The sequence below is a fragment of the Puntigrus tetrazona genome, chromosome 12 (genome assembly GCF_018831695.1).
Source record: "Puntigrus tetrazona isolate hp1 chromosome 12, ASM1883169v1, whole genome shotgun sequence".
NCBI classification, from domain to species: Eukaryota; Metazoa; Chordata; class Actinopteri; order Cypriniformes; family Cyprinidae; genus Puntigrus; species Puntigrus tetrazona.
This window is the reverse complement of record NC_056710.1, coordinates 8,105,091-8,129,491: the sequence shown is the minus strand read 5'-3', so window position 1 is coordinate 8,129,491 and position 24,401 is coordinate 8,105,091. Positions and strand designations below refer to the sequence as shown.

General features: G+C 36.4%; 6 protein-coding genes across 6 annotated transcripts; 3 read left to right on the top strand and 3 right to left on the bottom strand.

Annotated features, from left to right (window-relative positions):
• Nucleotides 1-472: 472 nt before the first annotated feature.
• On the top strand, nt 473-3,409 carry zdhhc4 (zinc finger DHHC-type palmitoyltransferase 4). The gene is made up of 7 exons (XM_043253112.1): nt 473-581; nt 717-888; nt 964-1,037; nt 1,457-1,635; nt 1,718-1,843; nt 2,712-2,956; nt 3,032-3,409. Exons 2-7 carry the CDS (start codon nt 766-768, stop codon nt 3,320-3,322), a joined length of 1,038 nt encoding a protein of 345 aa, XP_043109047.1. The 5' UTR covers nt 473-581; nt 717-765; the 3' UTR covers nt 3,323-3,409.
• Nucleotides 3,410-7,401: 3,992 nt separating this feature from the next.
• On the top strand, nt 7,402-9,158 carry LOC122355067 (phosphoglycolate phosphatase). The gene is made up of 2 exons (XM_043253024.1): nt 7,402-8,195; nt 8,281-9,158. Exons 1-2 carry the CDS (start codon nt 7,601-7,603, stop codon nt 8,604-8,606), a joined length of 921 nt encoding a protein of 306 aa, XP_043108959.1. The 5' UTR covers nt 7,402-7,600; the 3' UTR covers nt 8,607-9,158.
• A 523-nt stretch (nt 9,159-9,681) lies between these two features.
• On the top strand, nt 9,682-14,102 carry bricd5 (BRICHOS domain containing 5). The gene is made up of 6 exons (XM_043253006.1): nt 9,682-9,735; nt 9,924-10,052; nt 10,524-10,670; nt 10,751-10,858; nt 12,598-12,751; nt 14,001-14,102. Exons 1-6 carry the CDS (start codon nt 9,682-9,684, stop codon nt 14,093-14,095), a joined length of 687 nt encoding a protein of 228 aa, XP_043108941.1. The 3' UTR covers nt 14,096-14,102.
• A 346-nt stretch (nt 14,103-14,448) lies between these two features.
• On the bottom strand, nt 14,449-18,565 carry mlst8 (MTOR associated protein, LST8 homolog (S. cerevisiae)). Its single transcript, XM_043253005.1, has 9 exons — nt 18,446-18,565; nt 18,107-18,301; nt 17,173-17,224; nt 16,917-17,079; nt 16,775-16,850; nt 16,535-16,687; nt 16,304-16,428; nt 16,036-16,199; nt 14,449-14,812 (listed from the first exon to the last, which is right to left on the bottom strand). The coding sequence occupies exons 2-9, from the start codon at nt 18,233-18,235 to the stop codon at nt 14,694-14,696; spliced, it is 981 nt and encodes a 326-aa protein (XP_043108940.1). The 5' UTR covers nt 18,236-18,301; nt 18,446-18,565; the 3' UTR covers nt 14,449-14,693.
• Nucleotides 18,566-18,812: 247 nt separating this feature from the next.
• Nucleotides 18,813-22,306, bottom strand: meiob (meiosis specific with OB-fold). Its single transcript, XM_043254306.1, has 13 exons — nt 22,084-22,306; nt 21,872-21,929; nt 21,651-21,782; nt 21,446-21,518; nt 21,165-21,360; nt 20,954-21,054; nt 20,785-20,837; nt 20,610-20,705; nt 20,382-20,480; nt 19,511-19,655; nt 19,248-19,434; nt 19,080-19,166; nt 18,813-18,999 (listed from the first exon to the last, which is right to left on the bottom strand). Exons 1-13 carry the CDS (start codon nt 22,153-22,155, stop codon nt 18,892-18,894), a joined length of 1,407 nt encoding a protein of 468 aa, XP_043110241.1. The 5' UTR covers nt 22,156-22,306; the 3' UTR covers nt 18,813-18,891.
• Nucleotides 22,307-22,711: 405 nt separating this feature from the next.
• msrb1b (methionine sulfoxide reductase B1b) lies at nt 22,712-24,332 on the bottom strand. Its single transcript, XM_043254419.1, has 4 exons — nt 24,198-24,332; nt 23,844-23,986; nt 23,632-23,746; nt 22,712-23,531 (listed from the first exon to the last, which is right to left on the bottom strand). Exons 1-4 carry the CDS (start codon nt 24,250-24,252, stop codon nt 23,512-23,514), a joined length of 333 nt encoding a protein of 110 aa, XP_043110354.1. The 5' UTR covers nt 24,253-24,332; the 3' UTR covers nt 22,712-23,511.
• Nucleotides 24,333-24,401: the final 69 nt, after the last annotated feature.

Below are 24,401 nucleotides of genomic sequence, written 5' to 3'. Positions count from 1 at the left end.
AAACTGAAGTTCAGAAGAAAATATAAAGACCGTATTGTAACCATAAAGTTGGTATGTTAGCCGACCAATATTGCACGCTGCATTTTAATAATATTATTTAATTATTTATTTTACAAATATTAATATAATAACCTAGGCTACATTTTCCATAAAATAATAATCTTTTAGAGTTTACTTCAAATAGCAGTAAGCAATTTGCACTGCAGACTACATTAAAAGACGAACTGAAATGGTTAAGTATAGAATTAAAAAAGAAGTCTGGGACGACTTTTACTTTGACAGCACAGCTTTAATGAGTATATTACCACTGTGTTGCCATATCCTATTTGGAATTGTGTTCTACTGAAAACTGACATGCATATAAGTAGTTATTTCTAGAATAGAGTAGTACAAAACGTTAAACAATTTTATGTACAATTATATAGCTACACATCTCCGTAATTTTATTCGACAGCGCAAGTCTGTATGTTCTGACAGAATATGTTTTCATTTTGTGAAGAGATCTGGCAACATTGTTCCGTATACTATTCACGTCTACTTCACGGTCTACACGGAAAAAAAGGTGTGAGAATGGTGTTCAGGTGAATACTGAAAACTTAAAAACTCCTTCGCTTGTCTCTTTCTGTGCACATTAGCTCAAGTGTATGTCCAGTGTTGTTTAAAAAACTCTTAAACATAATATGATTGATTCTTACGTGCTACTACGTTTGTAATAGGTGAAATGAATTAGTCGCTCACGGTGCTGTGCTGCTGAGGTAGAGGCAAATGGACTTCCTCACTCTGTTCGGTATATATGTGGCGGTGGTGCTCACCTGCATTGCCCTGGTTTGTAAGTATTCAGGACATCAGCAGACTCCTTTTGGTCTGCTGCTCGACAAGTTCACAGGGGTAAGTAAGTAAAGTCCTGCAAACTTAATTATCTATTTTGAAGTTTAAAATGGGTCTTATCGTGTTTTCTTTTAGATTGTCTCTGCATGGATCCCACAGTGTCTCCAAAGCATTTGCTACAGAACTATGCACAGGCTGTTCCATCAAAGGTGCTTAGATAAATAGAAAGTTCATTGGAATGACGTTTATTTAATAAAATTCGTCTTTGATCAATTTAAAGCATCGTTGAGGAATAAAAGTATTAATTTGTTTAAAAATTTACCCCCAAAACCCCCCCTAATCTGAAAACTTTGAACAGTAGTGCATATTAAACGTATACAGAATACTACATAACTCACTGTATAGCTTATCTAGCAATGCGTATTGATGTGCACAGTCCTTCCCTGTTAATTAAACTTATAGCTAGGGGATGATGAAAAATGATCTAAGGAATTTTACATACATGCATTTGGTATTTTCATCCAAATAAATGTAAGCCACTTATGACTCTGCAGTGTTTTCAAGGTATACGTTTCATATGCGTAAGTATATATCCTCTAATCCTACGTTTGTTCATTTTTCAAATCAGGAACAACTACTTTCTTTATCTGCACCTGTTACTTGAAGTGATTGTATTTGGTGAATTCTCCTATGAGGTCTTCGGCTTCTGTTCGGACATGGGCACAAGTTCAGTCAGTTTGGGCGTCCCTTACGTTCTCCTTGCAGTCAAGTCTTATCTGTTCTACCTGTGTTGCAGTAGAGACCCAGGTTCGCAAATGAACAACTGTCCCGTTTCTGCTAACAATTAAATCAAATATCTATGCATTTCAATTCGAGTCTTCTTTTGAAGGCACGTTGACAAAGGCAAACCATACAGCTCAACTGAAGGTCTACCAGTATGACGAAAAACTGTTCCAGCAGGGAGTCAAGTGCTCCACCTGTCAGCTGGTCAAACCTGCAAGATCCAAACACTGTAGTAAGTATGGGTTTGTCCTAACACCAGATTACATTTCAGTAAAATGTTATTAAATGTCTATTTTCTGGAAGTGAAAAGAACAAGTCATCGTATATTCTGCATTGAAAACCTGTACACTGATTTGAATTTAATTGCCTGTTTTTTTTTTTTTATTGGTTGTTTTTTTTATTAGTTACCATTTATGTGCATAAGTATTTTATTTTCCAATCTATGTTGTTAAATGAATGTTTATTTCATTGTGTATTTGTGTGTATGACACTGCACCTGTTATTATTTCTCATAGTTTGTGAAAAAGCTACTTGCTACTTGGCGTTCCCATCACTTTTTTATATTCTAGAAGACAAAAAAATTCACCAAACATCAAAATTTTTTATCAAAACATAATCATATGATTCATATGATTCAATTAAAAAAATTACTGTAAATTTAAATTAAAATCTGTAGAGCTTAAACCCTAGTTACCATATTTAATTTTTTTACCCATACATTTACTTTTTTGGGGGATCTTTGTCCTTGTAGTCAAGGTATCCTAATATAAAAGTCTAGCTACTAATTACCTCAGCTGTAAACCAGCTATTTCTAAGCCCATTTTATATCATATAAACTAAAGAATTTTTGAATAATAATGACCCTTAGTTTAAAAACAAAGAAGAAATGAAGATCTGTATGATCACTCGAAATTTCCAAGCAGCTGTGATTTGGAGCTAAACTTTGCAGAGCTGTGGCCCTCCGGGAATTGACTTTTGAGACCAGTTATTTATTATAATTATTAATAATGGCCCAGTGTACCATTATTTCTAAGTGCCGTTTATTTCTTTATTTTCCCCCCAACGTTATGCAACAAATGCTATCGATCTCATTTGTACAGGGGTTTGCAGTCGATGTGTCCAGAGGTTCGACCATCATTGTGTGTGGGTTAATAACTGCATCGGTGCCCAGAACACCAGATACTTCCTTCTGTATCTCCTGAGTGTGTGTGTCATGGCGGGCGATATTGCGGTGCTTACAGCAGACATGCTGCTACAAGCTGTTGTGCGAACGGGACTCTTGCATGCTCACTACATTGATGAGCGGGGTGAGCAACAAGCTGCCGGGCCGCTCTTTATCATCCAGGTAATAACGGCTTACCACAGAAATGATCCTTTGGTGCAGGAATCGTCTCTCTGATATATATTTTCCTCGTTACAGCATCTCTTTCTGACATTTCCAAGGATCGTCTTCATGCTGGGCTTCCTGGTGTTCGTCTTTTTCCTGTTGGCTGGTTATTCCATGTTTCACGTGTATTTGGCTTTGATAAATCAAACCTCCAATGAGTGGTTTAAGGGAAAAGGTCACAACTGCCAGCATTGCCACCCGTACTCCGCACATAACTGCCGAACCTCATATAATCCATTTAGAGGTTTCTATCACAGGGGAATCCTCAAGAACCTTGGGGAAATCTTTTGGCCTTTATGTCCTGTTCAGAAAAAAGAAAACTAGAGAAAGTGCGTTAATGTTCTGGTTTTGTATTCGTCTCTGTATTTTATTTTGGTAAATGGGTTTTTAATAAATATTTTCTTAGCCGTGTGCATTATTGGTGTATTTTTCTTTTTCTTCGACTTTATTTTTATAAGAAGGTTCCAGTGCTATTTCCAATTGCTTTATACACATTTACGGTGAAGGAAAATTAGTCTAAGGATAGCCATGCAGTCCATTCAATAGCCTGTCTTAAAGTCACATACAGTATAACTTCTAGTTTTTTTGGTTGATGTATTTTTAGAGGACTTGAAGTACTGTAGAAATGCTCATGTTATCAAGTAGAGCTGAAAACATACATCATCATCATCATCATCATCATTATTATTAATAAATGTTATTATTATTATTTAGGATAAGAGCATCAGATTCCAGCATTATATGAAAATACATTTCAGCATGAATAAATAAACTGCTAAAATTTAAAGACCTTAATCAATTGTAGTTTATAAATGCATATTATAAGGTTTAAATTACTGTACCTTTTTTTAAAAAGGTTATTTTTTTATTTATAAATTTTACTCTGAAGTGGAAAGTTTAGTGGGACTTTTATTAAATGTTTTTTAAAATAAATTTTATAATAGAAGCATTTAATCCCTTACCTGTCACTCACATTTTTGAACACAGACTTTATGGGGCACTACTTACATTTAAATTTAAAACTTGCATTTATAATTCATGAATGAAAACGTTTTGCAATATAATTTTGATAATGCGATTAATTTCGAGATTTCCATGGTTATGCAATTTTAAAATGGGATTCAAGGATGAAATGTGAGATTTTGTTCTAAACTGAAATGAAAAACTTCACATGTTGACTACTGTTTTTGTCTAAGTATGTTTAAAGGAGACCTAAACTTGAAATGGAGAGAAATTGCACGGATGGAGCAAAGTAGACACACTGAGGAGCCAAATTGTTCAGGACCTCTAAGGCTAAATCAAATGACCCATTTTGTTTAGTTTTTTTTGTTTGTTTTTTTTTATACAAATATTTCAGCTAGCTATGAGTATCCATTACTGGAAACTTAATTCTAAAATGGGGGAATTTATCTGTTCCCTAGGATGAAGTGTTACAGTACAATATGTTACAAACACACATTGCACTAAAATCATTGTATCAAAGTATCAACCGTAATTATTTATGTGTTAAAGATGGCATTTTTAGCTGGTATGAAATCGGCAAAATGCTTGTTGAACAAGAATACCTCTCTGTCTATGAAGGGAAATGCTTATAGGATGGACTTGAGGTATCATATTTTTCTTACAATAATTAGCTATATATTCCATTGTTTTGTCTCACTATGTCGGACGCAAATCCTCTTAATGTATAATATGTCCACTATTTTGTGTTCTAAAGTAATTGTAATAAATGTTTTGTATGGTTTATCAGGTGGCAGTAAGAATTGCCAGAAAGCCAGGGAACATTACAAAAAAACATCTACGTTGCAGATATGCCACGGCATTCATCACAACAAAGAAGACCGACTGTATGTTCAGTCTTGTTCCTGGAGGGCCAGCATTCTGGAGAGTTTAGCTTCAGCTTGTCCTAACATACCTACCTGGAAGATTCTAGCAATCCTAAAAACCTTTATAGTTTTGATATAAGTGTGTTTAACTGGAGTTGCTCTAGAAGCAGGGATAAACCACGCTGTGCTATAAAAGGCAGAAGAGTAACACCCAAGCTTAAGTGGCTTTATAGAAGAAAGCTTTATTGAAATAATGAAAGAATTTTTCTTGGGTGCGTGGTGTGGAAGAAGGAAATCCAAAGACAGCAAATGTAAAATTAAGCTACTTTTATTTCATATAAAGGTTGTCAAAGAGATGTGAATCCTTGTAAATGAAATGGAAACTTTATTTGCATTATTTACTGCCACAGTGGCATCAGTGGCCGTCACGCCATGCTTCGCGTGAGAGCTGTTTCTGCCACGGCGGCCACCCCCCATGTTTTTGCATGTGGCAGGCTGACATAGGTGGTCCAAGCATCCAAGCCTTGGTAGCTTAGAGGCTTGGTTTGAGGCAGTAATATTTTCATCTGGCAGTATTACTTACATATTCGTGGACCATACACGTAAATGCAACCTGAATATAGCAAAGCCTTCAACTCTGCTACTGGGTCTTCAACACTGTTCTGCATGTAAAGCTAAAAAATATATTCATCAATTGTTATAGTAAAATTATGTATTTTTAAATAATTATGCATCATTTATTATTATTAAAACAATGAATAAATGTTACAGTACACTCTCTGTTACCCCTTTTTCACAGAATAGTGGTTCTTGGCCAACTCAAAGTTTCCTGCCATCTCAAACCAAAAGAGTTTACTGCCTTAATGTAAATGGATGTTCTCATGTTGTAACAGCTGTGGTCTGTATGTTAATTAAGTTCTAACACCCCTTTGTCTGAGATGGTTCTCGTCACATACCCTCTCCCATTCTACAACCGGTCAGCATTTGCTCAGGATGTAATCATCCCAAACGGTCAACAAACAACATAACTGTTGACTTATCTCTTCTCTGTAATAGTTAAGCCATTTTAGTAGATTAGAATGATCAAACATATACTGTGGAGTGGAATCCGGGTCGAGACTATAGATTCTTACAATAGCCACTAATTCAGTAAAACGAAGTAGTTAAGAACTGCCAGATTAAGTTGGACATAGGAAGAATAAAATAAACTTATGAGGATGCCTGGAAATCGAGATGGAAAAGTTATAATATCAATTGAAAATGGAGGGTAATTTAGGGATGTTGTGACTTCTATTAAGGGAAAAGCATGGTAAAGTTAATGATCAGGTCTTTATCCACTCCTCAAGTTTGTGTTAAAAAGTTAACTGGCAAGAGTGTGACTGTGAATGCAATAAAATTCATTGTAGGGAAAAAAATACTATGGAAGTCAATGGTGACCCAAAACAGCCTGGTTACAAATGTTTTTAAGTATCTTCCTTTGTGTTTAGCATAACAAAGAAATGAATAAATGTTTGGAACTACTCGAGGGTGAGTAAACGATGACAGAGTTTTCATTTTTGAGTGAACTATTCCTTTAATGTACAATTAACCTACCATTTTAGAAAAACAGTAGGCTAATACTGTATAAGATTTCTATTTGAACTGAAAGCATGAGGTTAGCCACTTCCATTTTCAAGGCACAATGCAAAGCTATGACCTTTAATTCACTTACACTCTTCTGGTTACTTGCCAGCAACCCACCAAAATGAAAGCTTGCCGATTTTGAATATGATGATAGTTCATATTTAAAAAAAAAAAACAATTTATTTTTAAGTTTACTATCAAATAATTGTATTTTTATTTAATACTCTCTTTTATTTCAGAATATAAGCTAATTGTAGTAGACTATAATCACACTTTAATTTGATGACAGAGAAAAGTACTCTATGGCTCTGTCGAAATGGCATACTTTCTCACTGCTTACTACCCAGTACACAGTGAATACTGCCTACAATTTTTTAAGGAATAGTGTGCAAAACAGTATAGAATAAGCAACAAATGTTTCAGAGTAGTGTGCTAAATTGTCTCATGACAAACACAAACATTAATTCAGCACAGCTGAATTTTGATTAGTATTATTTAATATATTTGAAACAATCAGCAGGCTACTGTATAAAGCTACTATTCTCCACTGCGTTTTGGGAAAAAAACAGTATACCACGCAGTGTCTTCAGATGCATACATCAAATTTCAGCCTATATAGCAGGTAATCCAGGCATTTCACGCATAAAGAAAATGTACATACTTTCAGTGGACTTGAGTTTTATTTAGCAAATATAGTAGGTCATCCGGGTATTTAATGCATACAGAAAATTTGCATACTACGCACAGTATACATACGGGATGCTGCAGAAATAGTAAGAGTTGTATGATAGTATGGCATTTCGAACACAGCCTGTATGTTTTCCTCGCAGCCTCGTTTTCATTAAAATGTAAAACCGGTGCCTACCCGAAAACTATTTTCACAGCATTTTATTAGGGTCACTGGCCCTTTAAACCGGCGCGGAAGTGCTGTACTGGTATAAAGCGTCACGCACAATGTCAAACGATGAATCACTTGCGCAAGGCAGTGTGCCGCTCGGTTGCAGCAACTAGTAATTTCCAGTTTGCTGTCATTCTCTATCATCTGACATAAGCTGATCTCCGTCTAATCAGCGGACTATTCGTAGATAGCTGAAGATCAAATGTTATTTTAGGACGGACCGAGGACAGGCAAAGATCGAGAGCAACCCGAAGAATGGCTTCATCTAAATGCACGCGACTGACTGGAGCGCTGAGCAGAAACTTACTGGACTCGGTGGACAGTGTGCTGTTTGACTGCGATGGTGTAATATGGAGAGGGGACCAAGCCATTCCCGGAGCCCCTGAGGTTATCAATTCATTGAAGAAAAACGGAAAACGGGTGTTTTTTATAACAAACAACAGCACGAAAACCCGACAAATGTACGCGGATAAGTTGGGAAAGCTCGGTTTCGATGCCTCCGCGGACGAGGTGTTCGGGACCGCGTACTGCTCGGCGGTGTACCTCAAAAACGTGTGTAAACTTGACGGAAAAGTGTATTTAATTGGGAGCAATGCGATGAGGCAGGAGCTCGAGGACGTGGGTATCCGGCCGCTCGGTGTGGGGCCTGACCCCATCTCGGGAGTTCAGAAAGACTGGGCTAACGTTCCTCTCGATAATGAGGTCCGAGCTGTACTGGTCGGCTTTGATGAGCATTTCAGTTACATGAAGCTCAACAGAGCTCTGCAGTACCTGTGTAACCCCGACTGTCAGTTCGTGGGAACTAACACGGACACGAGGCTGCCTCTGGAGGGAGGCAAAGCGGTCCCGGGTAAGCAGATATGAATGACACCTCAAATATGCATTACTTTGAATCGTGTTATCGCAACGAGCTCGTCTTCCGCTTGTCTCTGCAGGGACCGGGTGCCTCCTCAGGGCGGTAGAGACCGCTGCGCAGCGCCAAGCTCAGGTGGTCGGAAAGCCCAGCGACTTCATGTTCGAGTGTGTGGCCAGTCAGTTCGGTCTGGACCCCGACAGGTGCCTGATGGTCGGAGATAGGCTGGACACGGACATCATGCTAGGCTCAAACTGCGGCCTGAAGACCCTGCTGACCCTCACGGGAGTTTCTACAGTAGCAGAAGCTGAGGCAAACCAGAAGAGCGAATGTCCGCAACGGCAGAAAATGGTGCCTGACTACTATATAGAGAGCATTGCTGACATTTTACCTGCACTACAAGCATAGTTTACCCACTTTAATAGAGAATATTTATCAATATATGGTATTGATATTTTAATATTACAGTTCATCTAAATAGGGTTAACAGAAACTGTTTGTCTCTACAAGTATATGCAGTATGATTTACTATGTCATCAAGGCTTCATTTAAAACTGGCCTACCTCTTTTTTTTAAATATCCCATTGTGTTTGTTTTAATATAATATAAGGGCAATACATTTTTATTTTAATGTTGACGTTTGTTTTATTTTGTCTCAAAAAAAAAAAAAAAATTTTCTGGTCAGTAACATTCGGGTGCTACAAAACAAGTGACCCTCTAAATTGTGCCGTTTGTTTTTATTTCATCAGAAGTACTTGTTCAATTCTGTACTGTTAATTCACTGTACTTTTAATATAATGTGTGAGAGAATATTATGAATATTTTTAATTATTATATTTTGCACTTGACAGCTTTGTCACTCGCTGACTAACCCATAAACCTGGTAGGATTTCACCATGGTTTGAACAAAGTGTTCATTTTGCTAAATGGATCAAATAAATAAGAAATTGTTAATGAAAAGTGTACTACTTTTTCTTTTTCTTAATATTGTACTTAAATGGATGACAATTCAGTACTTGCCGAAAGATGTTTGGTTATTTTACGTTCCCCAGAAGCAAGACGGCCACACAGGTTTGGAACAACATGAGTTAATAAATGATGACACTGTTTTAATTTTTGGGATCCCTGTAATGAGACCGCACTTTAAATTTCTCACTATAACCACCTCTGAAGTTATTAAAGTCACCTTGGTCAGTCAGCAGCCTAAGGGCATGTCCAGTCGATGCCTTAAAACCTGGCTCTTTGACGAAAAGCCCTGTCCACAGAGCAGATCTACCTGTCCCCTTTGTCTATTGTCTGGTATAGGGGTAGTCAGCCAGTGGGTTGGACTACCTGGTGTGAGGCAAGAGGTGGGGGGCAGAGGATGGCAGAGAGGAGTTAGACACCTATACTGCAAGCACCGCTGGTCAGTCTCAGTCATGAACATTGCCTTACACAGAAAGAAGTAAGACAGGTACCGTGAGGAGAAGCAAAACAGGGCAGAATGGTGAGGTGCTGGAAGCATTCAGAAACCAGTCTGGAGGACCCACAGAACATGGTGAGAGTTCATTGCTGTTTTCCATTAGCGGTACGCATACTTTAGATTATAGCACAAATATGTCAATTTGTGTTTTGCTTAGCCGTGCTTAATGGCTTGCTTATGCGTACAAACCATAAATATTCTTTAATGCGTATGTTCTTTAAATAAAGCATGGAGGGAGCTGATTGTGTGCTTGGGTTTTCTAGCACTGTGGTCCTATGAGCTCCTCCAGGGTTCCTCACAAAGTTCTCTGGGGGAGTATTGCTGCCATGCTGCTCATTGTTATCATCGCTCTCGGTGTGACCGCACATCTAGGGCTTCAGTACAAGACACAAGTAAGAGTCCAGGCATTTCCTATTTTCAAGCATTTTTGAAGCAAGACTCCAGTAAACCATTTTTTTTCCATGCATTGGAAACACGTTTTTGCTTTTATAACTCATTTTCTTTGCTACTAGTGGAAAGAATTATTTTCCTAAGCCAGAAATCACTTTCCTGTTTCATTCTTGTCTATATTCTTAAGGTTTTATGGAGGGTTTGATCATCTATCATCGGCTGATTTATATAACATTTTATTTACAAAGATTGCGAAAATATGATTCATGAAGTCATAACTATCCAAAATCTCCTCGGTAAAAACTTTTAATATATAAAAATGAAACAAGAAACTTAAATCTGGCTTTATTCCATGTACAGTTTCCTTTCAATCTGTGTAAATTAGTGCCTGTTTAAGTTACACAATTCTTTGTTAGCATATTTAAATGCAACATTTCAAAGAAACATTTGAATGCAATAGACTTTCTGCACAGTCTTCGTTGCAGGTTGTCAGAATTCCCGATCACACAGGTGACTTGATCAATCAGACAGCTTTGATTGACAAACACAACAACGTAGTGACCTACTCCGTGACTTCCCATGTCAACCACACCTCCACAGTGATTTTTGACATGAGACACGTAAGGTCTTTTACTTTCCTTATGGAAGTTTAGGCTTCTTCTCTAAAGCTCAGTGACATTTCCCTTTCGCTCTTCCTCAGGGGCTGGTATGCTATAAACCTGACAACCAGGACAGCTGCTTTCTTCGCCGGATGGAAAGTTTGGATTACGAGAATGTGCAATCTCAACTGAACAAGTCGGAGCAACAGGTAAAATATTTTGGTATTAGAGTGGAGGATCAGATGGTATGATTATGGCACACTAATCTTACAATATTAATTATATTATTAAATATTACAATATTAATATATATATATATATATATATATATATATATATATATATATATATATATATATATATATATATATATATATACAGTAGTAAACATTTGAATTGGATCAAAAATTTAATCAAAGACAAGGCTGCATTGTGTTTTTTGTTTATATATATATATATATATATATATATATATATATATATATATATATATATATAAAACGCTGTATATAAACTGTATATATTACACCCTTAAAAATAAAGGTTACAAAAGTAGATTTTCGCATACAGTTATGCCATGGAAAACCCATTTTGGGTTCCTCAGGGAACCTTATAGTGGACAGTTCTTTAAAGCAATTTTTTTTCTCAACGTGAAGAACATTTTAGGTATCTAAGCCCCTTTAATTATAAATAACCTTTTATCCAGTGGAAAAGGTTGAATGGATGTTAAAGGTTCTTTGCATACATGCCAATAGAGAACCTTTATTTTTGAGAGTGTACTATTCATATGTTTGTGTCATGTGTTTTTTTGTTTGTTTGTCTTTTTTAAGAAATCAATGCTTTATTCAGCATATACAGTTGATTAAAATTATATATATTAATGAAAAAATAGTGAGGAAAGCAGAATAACGGAATTCAGAAAACCTTAATAATATTTAAAATTGATAATGATAAGAAAATTAAAATCAGCATATTAGAATGATTCCCGAAAGATCACTTGACACAGAAAAATGTATCTTTGCCAGCACGGGAATAAATTATATCCTATTTTTACCATATGCAGTGTGAAATGCTTTGGTGCATTTAACCGGATCTTGTTCTTTCAGTCAGAAAGAACTTATACGCCATATGTACCTAAACGTAAAGGTGGCTGGCAAATTGACTGATACTTGAACGCAGCACCACCCCAGTGCTCTTGAGTAAATTAGAGAGCTCTTTTGGCTGCTTTCTCCTCCGTGACTCCAGAAAGGGAGTAATGGACCGCACCAGCTCAGGAGGGCTTTAGTGTAGCCGAGTCCGAATTCCAAAGACCATCTGATCCACCTTGGCTGGATCGCATTACAGGATGGGACCACAGGGTGCACAATGGCCACTCTGTTGGCTTTTTCCTCTTATAAGTCACTACTGGAAAGACAGAGCTCCTTTCCGCAAACAGAGCAGAGACCTGTGTTGGACACACTTCTCTCAGCACTTAACAAGCCGATTCATGCGCTGGGTTATGATCTGTGCAGAACGGGATGGGTTGATGAACCGATAAGTATCGCTGACCACTTAAAATCTTGGTCTCAGTTGAGATTTTTGCATCATTGCGTTTGATTAAAGCCATTAGAAAACTTTTTGGAAACTCAATCCATAGTCAATAGCCTTTTGAACAAGATTTCCAATTTTTGCTGCACAATGAGCTATTGAGAAGCATAAACTGCCCGTCGCGGGCTCGCTCAAGCATTGCTCCGCTTTAGCAAGTGTCTATCTGATCTCTCGGAGGAGTAAGTGGTGTAATTACAAATGCCTTTTGTACTAGAGGAAACGCTTAAACCCCCTCAAGACACAATTATACGATCGGGAGTTATACGTTCACACAGGAACAATATAGCGAGCCTGTATCGCACCATTAGAGGATAATTTACTCGGCAGTGATATGCAGTGAGATATGTGATGATTCTCACAGGTTGGTCGGGTCTGGGTGGTGGGAAATCGGACTGAAAAACACACCGAGTTTTTGGGAGTGCTGTCTGGCAGTCGTGTGGAAGCTTCCACTCTTCAAGAACCCGTTCTGTCCCTCTGTCAGCAGGCCTCTGTGTACTGGACTAGAAGATCTGATGGTAAGAGCGTGTGGTAACACTTTCCTTGTCACACGTTACATGTACTTGTAATAACAACACATTATGCATAATTATGTGCAAGTCACCCTAATGCAAACCATATTGTAAGTATGCGCATTTAGTTAATATTACGCAGCACTTAAAAATGTGTAATTACACTAAGAAAAACACCTTAAAGTGTAACCGAGTATGTCAATGTTACAGCATTGGATTCTGTTACACTAAATTGATCAAAAGTGAAAGTAATCATTTATAATGTTACAAAAAGGTTCATATTTAAAATAGATGCCGTCTTTGAAACTATCCATCCATCATGGAATCCTGAAAAAAACTGTACGCATGATTTTACTAAAGGCAGAACAACTCGATTTTTCTTGAATACCAAATCAGCATATTAGAATGATTTCTGAAGAATCATATAACACTGAAAACGGATATAAAATAAATGCAAAAGAGACATTTAAACAACCTTATTGACCTTAAACATTTGAAGAAGATATGACTGATCAACTGTTATAACTGTTATATTATTTGATTGTTGAAATAATTTGTAAAGTAGTTGTGTTACGAAGTTGTAAGATTAAGACCTGGTTTCACAGACAGGGCTTAGGTTAAGCCAGGATTAGGCTATAGTTCAACTGGGACGTTTCAGTATATTTTAAATACGTGCCTTAGAACAAAGAAAAACATTACTGGTGTGCATCTTGAGACAAAACGCCAGCACTGAAATTTTAAGATATAAAATAAAAACAGCTCGGCCGTGCATTTCATTCCTGGACCAGGTTTATGTCAAACGTTGTACATTTGGATAAAATAATAAAACACGTATAGTTTATACTGCATTTTTGTTATAATACTGAAACAGTGAGTAATTTAACATTTACATATTGACCTCACTTAGTTTTTAAAGAAAAAAAAGTTTTGTTAAGCAAAATGCGGCATTGAGCTAAAATTGCAGCCAGAATATTCCTTGTTAAAACATTGTACGAATTGATTTTTGTAACAAGAGAATGTATAGGAGACACTTCGCAACAGGAAAAGCACACGCTGAGTTGCTCTTTAAAGAGCGCGGTGTGACAGAAACCCAATCCAGTGGTGCAGCGATATGGAGTTGTGACCTTTTTTAGAGTTGCAACCAGCAGAGCATGAACGAGGAACAGAACATTGATTATGATTGTCATGGGCACATACATAGAAATAAGAACCTTGAGATTTCTTTCCTTTTTTTTTTTTTTTTTTTTTCCTGAAGGTCCCGGGAAACAAAGACTTATTTACTTCTGCATCGACATCTGCTTTCCCAGCAACATTTGTGTTTCCGTGTGCTTCTACTACTTGCCAGAGTGACATTCCACCGCCGGTGTACCAGCACACGCCAGGGAAACAAACAAATGCGTTCACATCCATGAGAGCAACTGGAGAGGCTACACAAATGCTATATTTAATGCCAGGCTGGCAACGAAGGCGGAACCGTCTTGTCGTGTTACCTGCTAAATCCTTATCTTCACCTTCTCTAGTATTTAGCCCCATTTTCCAGTGGCGTTTGAACATGACTCGGCTCTAAGACTCACTCCAGCTTGTATCTTGTAACCTGATGCAGATGAGTAATGGAAAACACTGTTGGGTCTACAATAAAGCACCATTGTGTTCAAACATTCAGATATATTTGAACGAGGATTTCATTCTAAGAAGGGAATAAATTTGGCGATGTCCAAAGCCTAATATATTTATTGACGACACCTGTAGAGGCGTACTAACATGAATTTGAATTTGCTACAATAAGGATACAACATTTTTTGATCAGTCATTATCATCGTTAGGGGTCTTTGTTAACGCAACAAAAAGTTTGATTTTTTAGACTTGTATGCAGTCCACTGTATATCACGAGGATGGTCATGAGATGCAGATGTCAGGTGTTTTGACCGGCAGAAAGGGCTTCTGGGTACTATCCAAGCACACTGTCATTGAAGGCCAGACACACCACGGCCTTCTGATGGCCGCTGTACTCCCGCTTGATCTCTCCGGTCTCCACGCACCACAGACGTGCAAGGTTATCAGAGGAGGCTGAAAAATTACATACAAAATAAACTAAATTAATTCTTCACAAGATTCTACACAAAAACAACAAAAAACCAAAAAGGACAGGGAATGAGGGACCATTATATAACCATTATCGATGCACCAAGAGGCATGTACAAAATATATAAAAAAAATTAAGTAAATGGTTGGATTTGTATAAAGTATTATTTTATCTTGCAGAACATAAAAACAAATCTCTTATTTAAAAAAATATATAGGATTCAGATCCATTTTACGTCAGTCTTTTACTACTACGATTAACAATTTGATACAATGTACATATGTGCTTACTTTTTTTTTTACTTTTTGTAAAAATACATAATACGTAAGATACATAATATATATATATTAAATAAACATTTACACATACATATGTACTCATTTATATAATTTATATTATAAATATAAATGTATATAGTAGATATATTTATCAAATGGATACATGTATGTGAATTATACATGTTTTTTTTTTTAAATATACACAGAGCTAGTAGAAACATCTGTAATTACAAATTACAAACTCACCTTTAAACCTAACTATACAAAAACTTGATTTTACTGTGCGTGTACTTACTGTACAGTTTACATATCCAAGACAGTACTAAGTATTATAACTACATGGGTTAAGGTTAGGTTTAGGGGTAGAATCAGGCCAGGTTTATTACCTAGTTATTACCCAGTTATTGTAATTACTACAACGTGCAGTAGTATGTACATACAGGACTGTAAAAGTTACATGCATCCTACCGCAATAGCAGTAAAAGTGTTTTGCAATTCAACGTGAACACAATAAATACATTGTAACAAAATAAAAATTTTAATACAAAGGGATAGTTCGCCCAAAAATGAAAACTGTTCCAAATCTTTCTCCAAAGTTTCTCCTGTTGAACATGAAAAAACATGGGAAACATATTGGTAAGCCATTGACTTCCATAGTATTTTTTTATATCATGGAAGTCAATGGCTATCGGTTACCAATATTTTTCTTTAAATATTTTCTTTTGCAGTTAACAGAAGAGCAGATTGGATACAGGGTTGGAACAAATTGAGGATGAGTGAATAATAACAGTTTTCTCACTTTCAGGTGAACGATGCTAGAGAAGATACCTCATATGAAGTGTGACCAAAGATTATGCAAATGGTCACGTGAACTAATAAACGTCTCGTATTAGTGAAATATTTGAACTGTGTACGCGGTGTATGTTTACCTGTAACTATGTATTGTGAATCCCCAGAAAAGGCACAATCCCACATCCAGCCTCGGGACGTCTCTCCTGGGTTGTTACTCTTTATACTCAACTCTGTCATCAGAGAGAAGTTGGAGGTTCTCCAGATTTTACAGGTCTGGTCAGCGGAGCAAGTGGCCAACAATCTAGCAAAGAGTTGAAAACGTGATGCACTGATATGTATAATAATTGTAAAAAAAAAACAAACTCTCACAGTTCCTTAATTTAGCTTTTATTGTAAGACACTTACGTGGAGTCTGGGCTGAATTTGCAGCGTAATGAGTAGCGTTTGTGAGCAGGGATCTTGGTCTTGGGTATGAGTTGTGTCACCTCATCGCCGATTCCTCCAGCCAAGTTCCACACATAACAGTTGCCCTACCATCAAAAACAAATCAACTAAACCTGATTCTGATACAGCAGACTGGCAAAACCTCATCAGTAGTGTGAAATATTGAATAACGTATCATTATTGGTTACTGACCGAGCTGTTGACTGCGGCCATGTAACTGGCATCAGGATCGATATGGACTGAATTGACAGACACTTCTGGCTCCGGGATGAGCTGTTCATTGTGGTCTGTTTTCAAATCCCAGATATGGATAACGCCACTTTGGTCCCCAACAATTAATTCAGCCTAAAGCAAATAGATTCAGCAAGAAAATGTTTTTTTATTGGTTTTATTGTGAGTAGAAGTAATGGCAGATAATAATATCCAACTGACCTGATTAGGATGAAGACAAACACAATTAATGGGTGCGTTGACTTGAAATATTCTTTGGCACTGTAGATTCCTTGACCTGAATGAAAACAGTACTGTGAGAACGCGTTTCCAAAAAGCCTTTATAAACAAAGCAGACAGCTACCTTAAGTCCCAGATGCGAGCCATGCAGTCTTCTCCACCCGTGTACATCCACCTCCCGTCCTCATGAAAGCCAACAGACGTGATGTTCTTGCTGACACCGTCGTAATTGATCACAGGGTTTGGATTATTCGAGTTTAAGTCATACATGCGTATGTGTTGATAACCTAGAATGCAAGAAAAAAAAGTACAGTGGGGAAACAATACAGGCAGCGATGAAGGAAAAATACAGTTTGAATAATTTCCAGCTTTATATTTACCAGCAGCTGCAATCATGCTCCTATCAGGTGTCACTTCAAGGGAATTTACCTGCTGGTGTTTGAGTTAAGCATCTTTAAAGTATTCTTGCACCTAAATAAACTCACTAATCCTCTAATGTACAGGAAGTACCAGCAGTAACAGCAGTTAAGCACTCCTTATTATGGAAGTCATTTACTTAAAAATAGTTTGCCATTAAAAAAATGCTTTCAATGTAATGTAAATTAAAAGCAATTAGTTACTTGTGTGTGCTTTTTGACCCATTAGCACTTGAGTACATTTTATAAAAATTTGAACTAGCGTCTCGTTACTACATGTTATGTACGAGAAGCTGCAAAAGACATAGGCACCAGTGTTTTCATATATAAATATAACATATATATATTTATATATAAAATATATTATTTCACCAAAAACGTATTGATAAATTGATTATTGCGACATGCCTAGTATTAACATCCATTTAGAATGACAAATATATATAATTTATAACGAAACTGATGTCTTGTATTTAAATATATGTGTAATTTTACATTTGCAGTAATGAAGTTGCATTATATTTAAAGGCAAGCTAAAATGATAAAGTATACATGTGCTTTAGTATCTTCTTTAAATCGACAAATGATTATTAAATGATTAATCAATTTTATTTATATAGCTCTTTTAACAACACAGATTGTATCAAAGCACTGAAAAGTAGAAAAAAGAATACAATGATAGGGATGTATAATGACGAGAGTGAACAATTTGTTATTAAATGCAGAGACGGTCTCTGTAATCAATTCGATGATAATCACTAGAAGTTAAGTGTCCCCCAACAAAGCAAGCCAGAGGCGACAGCGGCAAGGAACCAAAACCCCATCCATACAAAATTAGAGCACTTCTTTTTGACGTGAGGAAAAAGTCTATCTGCGAGGCACAGCTCGTGAAGGATACAGAGTCCTGGTGCTGGACGGTTCTTGTGCAGATGCCACTGTGAGCCTGCCAGAATCTGACGGTATGATCATATCCAGCGGTGGCGAGTATCACCGGATCACTGCCGACGGTGCCTTGATTCACATTCATGATGACAGCTTCACAGGACTTCCAGACTGGTTGTAGCTGAGGCTGTTGATATCCTCATGAACGTACCTTGCGTGTTTATATAAATTACGTTAATCTGCAAATCGTTTGTTTACGCAGTAATAATTGTGTTTAGCGTGGTAAAATGCTTCTCTAAAAAATTTAATTGGATAAGAGTGATGAAAATAATTTAACCTAAATCAGTGTTCTTACCTGACGGGGAAGATTGCACTAGAAATCCGATTAGAGAAATGCAAAACTATGATCTCAACGAATGGAGCATTATTTACAAAAATGTCAAACCTACGCCGCGCGCCTTTCAAAACCGTCCGCACAGAAACAATTCTTGAATAAAAGGTTCCTAGGCAGCAGTGTTCAATGTTTAACGTTTTTATTTGTTAAAGCAGTTAAGGAACAATAAGTTTGAAACAAGCATACATGGGTACACCTGATATATATATATATATATATATATATATATATATATATATATATATATATATATATATATATATATATATATATATATATATATATATATAAAATTTGTCACAACATATGCATTTGAACCAAAGTGAACTTGAACGCAAGTGGGCCTACATTTAATTTGTTTCCACATGAGGAACAATGCTGTTTGGTTGCTGTGTTGCAATACAGCATCAAACCACAAAGGAGGCAAAGTGTTGTTTCACTTCAACGGGGTCAGCGAGTACACATGACAAAATACTTGCCCTCATTCCGCTTCTGCTTCTAGTAGATGAAAAAATCTACAATTTAAAGCACAGAGTGAGTTACATCCTTAATATTCAGTGTTCAAAATAAGTTTCAAATGACAAACACAAATAACCTTTAGATAGATTTTGCATCTCTCCAGAAGAAACTTCCACTTCAGAGTTGTCTTTTGAGAATCAGACAGACGCAAAAACTCTTCTGTCTGTCAACATAAATATTTTACATTTACTCTTTGCAGGCCATACAGACATTAGAACATGCAGACAGTCTTGACTTAGCTCACTCTACAGCCCAGGGTTTTCTCAGCCACTGTTCCTGCCAGGCTGCACGACTGCACAGTGCCTGTGTGATCGCTGATGTCCACCAGCAGATCAAAGCCTTCAGTGGCCTGGAGCTGTTGTCCTTGATTTGGACAGGCCTCATTGGAACATGTCTGACTCTCCTCATTGATTCGAAATTTGCATTTGGCACTGGTGGAGTGCCAATAAAAGTTATTTGTTAAAACTCAGGCCATTGCATAAAACTGTCAAAGCATTGCACACTTACCATCTCTTGCGTATGATCTTTGAGATGGAGGAATTCAGTTCCAGATTAGTGATGAATCCAAATATTATGCAGTGAAAGACCTCAGCATGTTCTTGACTTCTGGCTTTAAGTTTTTGTACAGTCAGAACATCACTAATGTAATCCACTGAGAAATAAATAGGAGGATACGGTTTAAGTGGTAACACTTTACAATAAGACTTACATTTGTTTTACATTAGATACATAGTACATTTGGCAATAATAAAAATACTTCTAAAGTGTTTGTTAATTTTAACGTTAATTTAAGCATGTGTTAATAAATTAATAAGACAAAAGTTGTACTATGTAACGGACCTAGGCTAATATGAACGAACAATAAATAATTATTTTTTACATTTATTAAATGCTCATTGTTGGAGTTCACAATCCATACTAATGATTCTTCAGTGAAAATTCCAACCCATTGTCTGCTCGTATCAAAATCCAACAACATAGTTGTTTCAGTATTTGTATTTCTCTTCAGAGAAGTCTTTTTCATCTTTCATCTGAGCAGTATTATGGATAGAGGATTTATATCTTAGTCATAAGTAATGGTTTAAAGTTAAAAATGATATATATGTTTTTTAAAACAGCTTTTTGCTTTACAAGATTACTTGTAGAATATTGTGACATTTTTATCAGTCTCATTCTGATGACACATTTTAACCGTTTGGTAAGCAAGTAAAGTCATGCTATATTTCACCACATCTGCTCAGTTGAAGAAACAAACTCACAGAGTACTTCTTGGATGGGCTGAGGCTTGGTTTATTTTTATTTTGGGATGTTTCTGTATGAACTGCACTATATATACTGCATTGTTAATGCAGAGGTCCAGAAACATTACGAGACTTACATTGCACATCGTCACCCGAGAGGATGTCTTGGTCATCCAGTCCTCCTGCTTCTACCAGCTCCCTTATACACGTGTACAGCTGGTTGGCTTCTGCTGTATCTAAAATGTAATCGAAAACAATTAAAGTTTTTTTTTTAATGACGATTGTTAAAATATAACGAAAATAAAACTATTAGAATTGGAAGTATTTAAATAGATTTTTTTAAATCTAGCATATCACATCGCTACCAGGGTTGAGGGTAATGATTGTCTTTGAAGTAGCTGTTGCTATCATACAGTTGCGAAAGCTGTCAAAAGTGATGCGGGCATCTGCAATAAACAGCACTGAGAGAAAATAGATCAAATGAATTTCAATCGTCACGTACCAGAAATTGCAAATAAACGCAAATAAACATTATTATACCCGTTTCTCTTTGAGTCAGTGTTTGTACCAGCCTAATAGTTTCTTTATCCCAGCTGGATGAAAAAAAAAAAGATTTTTATAATAATGATCACTCAATTTAGTGTTTAAAGTGAATATTTGTTGTTGCCGTTTAATTTTTTTTAATAATACTGAATTTAATTATACTCACCACACAAAAGGAAATGATTTCCCAGTGTCATCAAAGAGCTTTATTTCTAGCCTCTGTCCTTTGCGTCCATCAGATTTTGTAAAGAATTTCTCCTCCCCAATCTAAATGATAAAATCTCAATCATTGAAAAGAATACAAAACGCATCTGTACCACCAGCCGTTATATTCCCTGACAGTGAGGAGGACTAGCAGCATATTGCTGGAATCTAACCGACTGCACAGCTGCTAAGATGTTAATAATATGTCCGTCCAGATTCTCTCCATTTGCAGTAATATCTCCCAATGAATAGAAGTCCCTTGAGTCTTTAATTGGCATGTGGAATAGTGGCAGAATCCTGGCCTCTGTTTCTAAATCTGAGCATATCCTAATGCTCGAGTGAGTCTCTGTTACCAACAGCCTGTAGGTACTGAAATAAAATATGTATCACTTACAAACTTGCAGTATGATGACAGAGTAATGTTTCTTAGTTGGATGTGATTTTTGCTTTTTACCTGGGTGTGAAAGGGCAAAATCTTTCTTCTTTCTCATAGTCTTTGGTCACAACAAGGGGATTTTCGATTACAACTGAAACAGAAGAGGCTTTTTTGTTTATTTGTTTACAGTGTCAGGTAAGTGCATTAAAAGTTGATATTAAAAGTGTTTTTGTTAAAAAGAGTAATTGGAATCTAAATGATTGATTTCTGCTTAAAATCTCACCGCAATCCCCAATCTGAAAGCGACTGCTCAGTCCTTGAATGTATTCCTCATTTCCCCATGCAGACACATTGATAAAATGTTCTGGTGAATCTTTGATGGTAAAGCTGAAAGTAAACCTTTCAGAGCCAGCATCTGGAATTAACATAAATGACTACATATTATGTAAAGAAAGAAAGATAATGTAAATAGAATGCATGGGCATCTATGTAATGGTAATCAACTTTTCCGGTCTGGAAATCCTCTAGAATCAGTTTTTCCAATTATCACTCCAACCACCTTCTGGAAAATGAAAAGGCCTTATTATTTATTTATATACACTGAATACATATTCGTAGTAACGTTAAACAGATTAACCATAATGAAAAATTATCCTGCCAACATAACCAGGCAGTCAAAACTACGTCTTCTGATATTTGCCTTCTCAGGTTCTCACCGAGTGAGTGATGTTTATGTTTAGGTCACTTATTGGCACGTAGTTTCCGATTGGACCATACATCATTTTCATACCTGAAACAAAATTGTCACAACGGAAAAAAACCTCTTATAACGGCAAAAATATTGTAATACTATTAAGTGCTAAAAACGCTAACATTAGTAACTATAGTTAATTTCAAACTAAAATGTAACGTAAACGCTGAGGTAAAAGTTTCGTCGCTAATTGTTACTTTTTCTGTACCTTAATCTATATAATTTATTATACATTAACAATGCGGCATTGTTTATTAAGGCTAACAGTCACCACTAATCACCTTGAGAAATCTCGTTTGCTCCTTACGCAGTCAAACACAACAGCTGCAGTAATTTGGCGGGTCTGGAACTTTGAAATGTGACCGTTACTCACCAGCGGCGTCATTTTGGCGGTTCAATGGCCACTATACTGCGTGGCTGTAATAGGCAGTGTCTGCATATAGGCTGAAATCTATAAACCACTGTTTAAACGAATTAAACCTTTTAAGTTATTATATTTCATCACTAGTTAAAATTGCAGATGTTTTTTTTTCCCTCCTCAAAAAAGTAGTAGTCGAAAACCTTTGTGTTTAAGTGAGACCGTGAGACTATACAAAGGTGCCGAAATGCCCACGATTAGGAGACATTTATTTCTAAAAAGCAAAAAAACAACAACAAAAATACAATTAATAATATAATTAAACAAAACTGAAATTAATAATATAATAACATTAATAAAATAAGTAGCATATTACAGGCATTCTTTGTTCATCAACAATTATTAACATCTTGCATATGTGTGTATGCGTAGCACACAAAAATGCTAAAGCATTGGCTCATTAAATTCTTTGGTAAAAAAAAAAATTGATAAAATAATAACAATAAAGTAAACAATTTATTTGATTCATACTTTACTAGTGGAAAACAAATCTTCATGTGTGACAGAAACGTGAATGTTAAAATATGTCTTTATGGCAGATACAAATTAAAAAAAATTACAATTACAAAAACAATTGTTGAATTGATATATCTAAATTAATAACATGCTAATTTAATGATGAAATTATTGTTTTGTTCCAAATAATAATTATAATCATCACGATAGTGACCAGTGCTGTAAATTGCTTTAGGAAATTACTGAAGGTTCACAATTACCATTTTAAATGAGCAACATTCCAGACTGTTTTTTAATAAGCAAGCAATTTCATTCATTCATCTTGCACATGCTCATATCAGCTTATGCAGACTAGTACAAAAATAGAGCAACTATTTTAGTCTATGGCATCCAGGACAGTCAAAATAGATCTGTGAACAGGATCTCCACTTGGGGCTTTTCCTTGTCCACTTCATGAGCTGAGCATCCCATAACCAGTGTGCGTGCAACAGCAGCCTCATCAGCGCGGATTCACCTCGCTTATTGTTTATCAACCTTATCTATTAGGGGAAAAAAAAGCAGCATGAATTAAAATGGTAACTTATTAACGTAAATACAAACGAAGCCATTTGATACTGTTAAGATTAGACAGTGGCTTACCTTTTGGGACAAACTTTAGCGAGTGACTAAATATTCAAAAACGTGATAAGCCCTCCTCCGGCCCATCATTCACAAACTCATGGCCAAGTCCGTTGCCACACTTGCCACAAAGAACCTGCATATAGAAATGGAAACATATATAAATGCACAGGAGCATATATGTTGTGTCCCAAGACATGAACTAATTTAACAACAACAGCAAAACATCTGACCTTGTAGGCTGTTAAGGTCTCCATGTGTTTTGTTACACTGTCCTCTCGGACGGTCTCTGTGAAGGCAGGCCATGGGGAGGAATGCTCATATTTGGATCTGCTTGAAAAGAGTGGATGCCCACACTGAGAGCAAACATATATACCTGCAGATAAACAGTATATCAGGCACCTGTCCTTTTTGACAAGTTTGTGGAACAGACACTATATATTCTTAGATGTAGTAATATTTAAGCAAAGTTGGTTAGCAAATTTAGCTACAGCCAAGTTTTATAAACAAGTTACATCATAATCTTCCTTAAAGGCAGACGGAAGGGAGCAGGTTGTGGAGGATAAATAATGGAAAACATTACTTACCGGGTTTAAAATGATCTTTGTAATACTCCTTCTCGAAAAACGAACAAAATGACATTGTTCGGCACAGATCAGTCGATGAAATAAACAGTGTATGCGCGGATGAAGTACAAGGACAAGCTGAGAAACTAAAGGACGATAATGTTCCGGTCACGTGACCATTACAAAACTGAACTTCCTCCGAACAACCTTTAGGTGTCAGTGCAG

Bases quoted from the DNA above. Each gene is read 5' to 3' on its own strand.
- meiob (XM_043254306.1), bottom strand. From the start codon at position 22,155: ATGAAAATGATGTATGGTCCAATCGGAAACTACGTGCCAATAAGTGAC. The intron at 21,930-22,083 runs GTGAGAACCTGA...TTCATTTTCCAG, and splicing joins ACATAAACATCACTCACTCG to AAGGTGGTTGGAGTGATAAT. The intron at 19,656-20,381 runs GTAAGTCTCGTA...TTTATTTCTCAG, and splicing joins CTCGGGTGACGATGTGCAAT to TGGATTACATTAGTGATGTT.
- mlst8 (XM_043253005.1), bottom strand. From the start codon at position 18,235: ATGAATGTGAATCAAGGCACCGTCGGCAGTGATCCGGTGATACTCGCC. The intron at 16,688-16,774 runs GTCAGTTGGATA...TATTTGCTTTAG, and splicing joins TTTGTCTTCATCCTAATCAG to GCTGAATTAATTGTTGGGGA. The intron at 16,429-16,534 runs GTCAGTAACCAA...TTTTGATGGTAG, and splicing joins TGGCCGCAGTCAACAGCTCG to GGCAACTGTTATGTGTGGAA.
- zdhhc4 (XM_043253112.1), top strand. From the start codon at position 766: ATGGACTTCCTCACTCTGTTCGGTATATATGTGGCGGTGGTGCTCACC. The intron at 1,844-2,711 runs GTAAGTATGGGT...TCATTTGTACAG, and splicing joins TGCAAGATCCAAACACTGTA to GGGTTTGCAGTCGATGTGTC. The intron at 2,957-3,031 runs GTAATAACGGCT...TCCTCGTTACAG, and splicing joins GGCCGCTCTTTATCATCCAG to CATCTCTTTCTGACATTTCC.
- bricd5 (XM_043253006.1), top strand. From the start codon at position 9,682: ATGGTGAGGTGCTGGAAGCATTCAGAAACCAGTCTGGAGGACCCACAG. The intron at 10,053-10,523 runs GTAAGAGTCCAG...CTTTCTGCACAG, and splicing joins GGCTTCAGTACAAGACACAA to TCTTCGTTGCAGGTTGTCAG. The intron at 10,671-10,750 runs GTAAGGTCTTTT...GCTCTTCCTCAG, and splicing joins TGATTTTTGACATGAGACAC to GGGCTGGTATGCTATAAACC.
- LOC122355067 (XM_043253024.1), top strand. From the start codon at position 7,601: ATGGCTTCATCTAAATGCACGCGACTGACTGGAGCGCTGAGCAGAAAC. The intron at 8,196-8,280 runs GTAAGCAGATAT...TTGTCTCTGCAG, and splicing joins GGGAGGCAAAGCGGTCCCGG to GGACCGGGTGCCTCCTCAGG.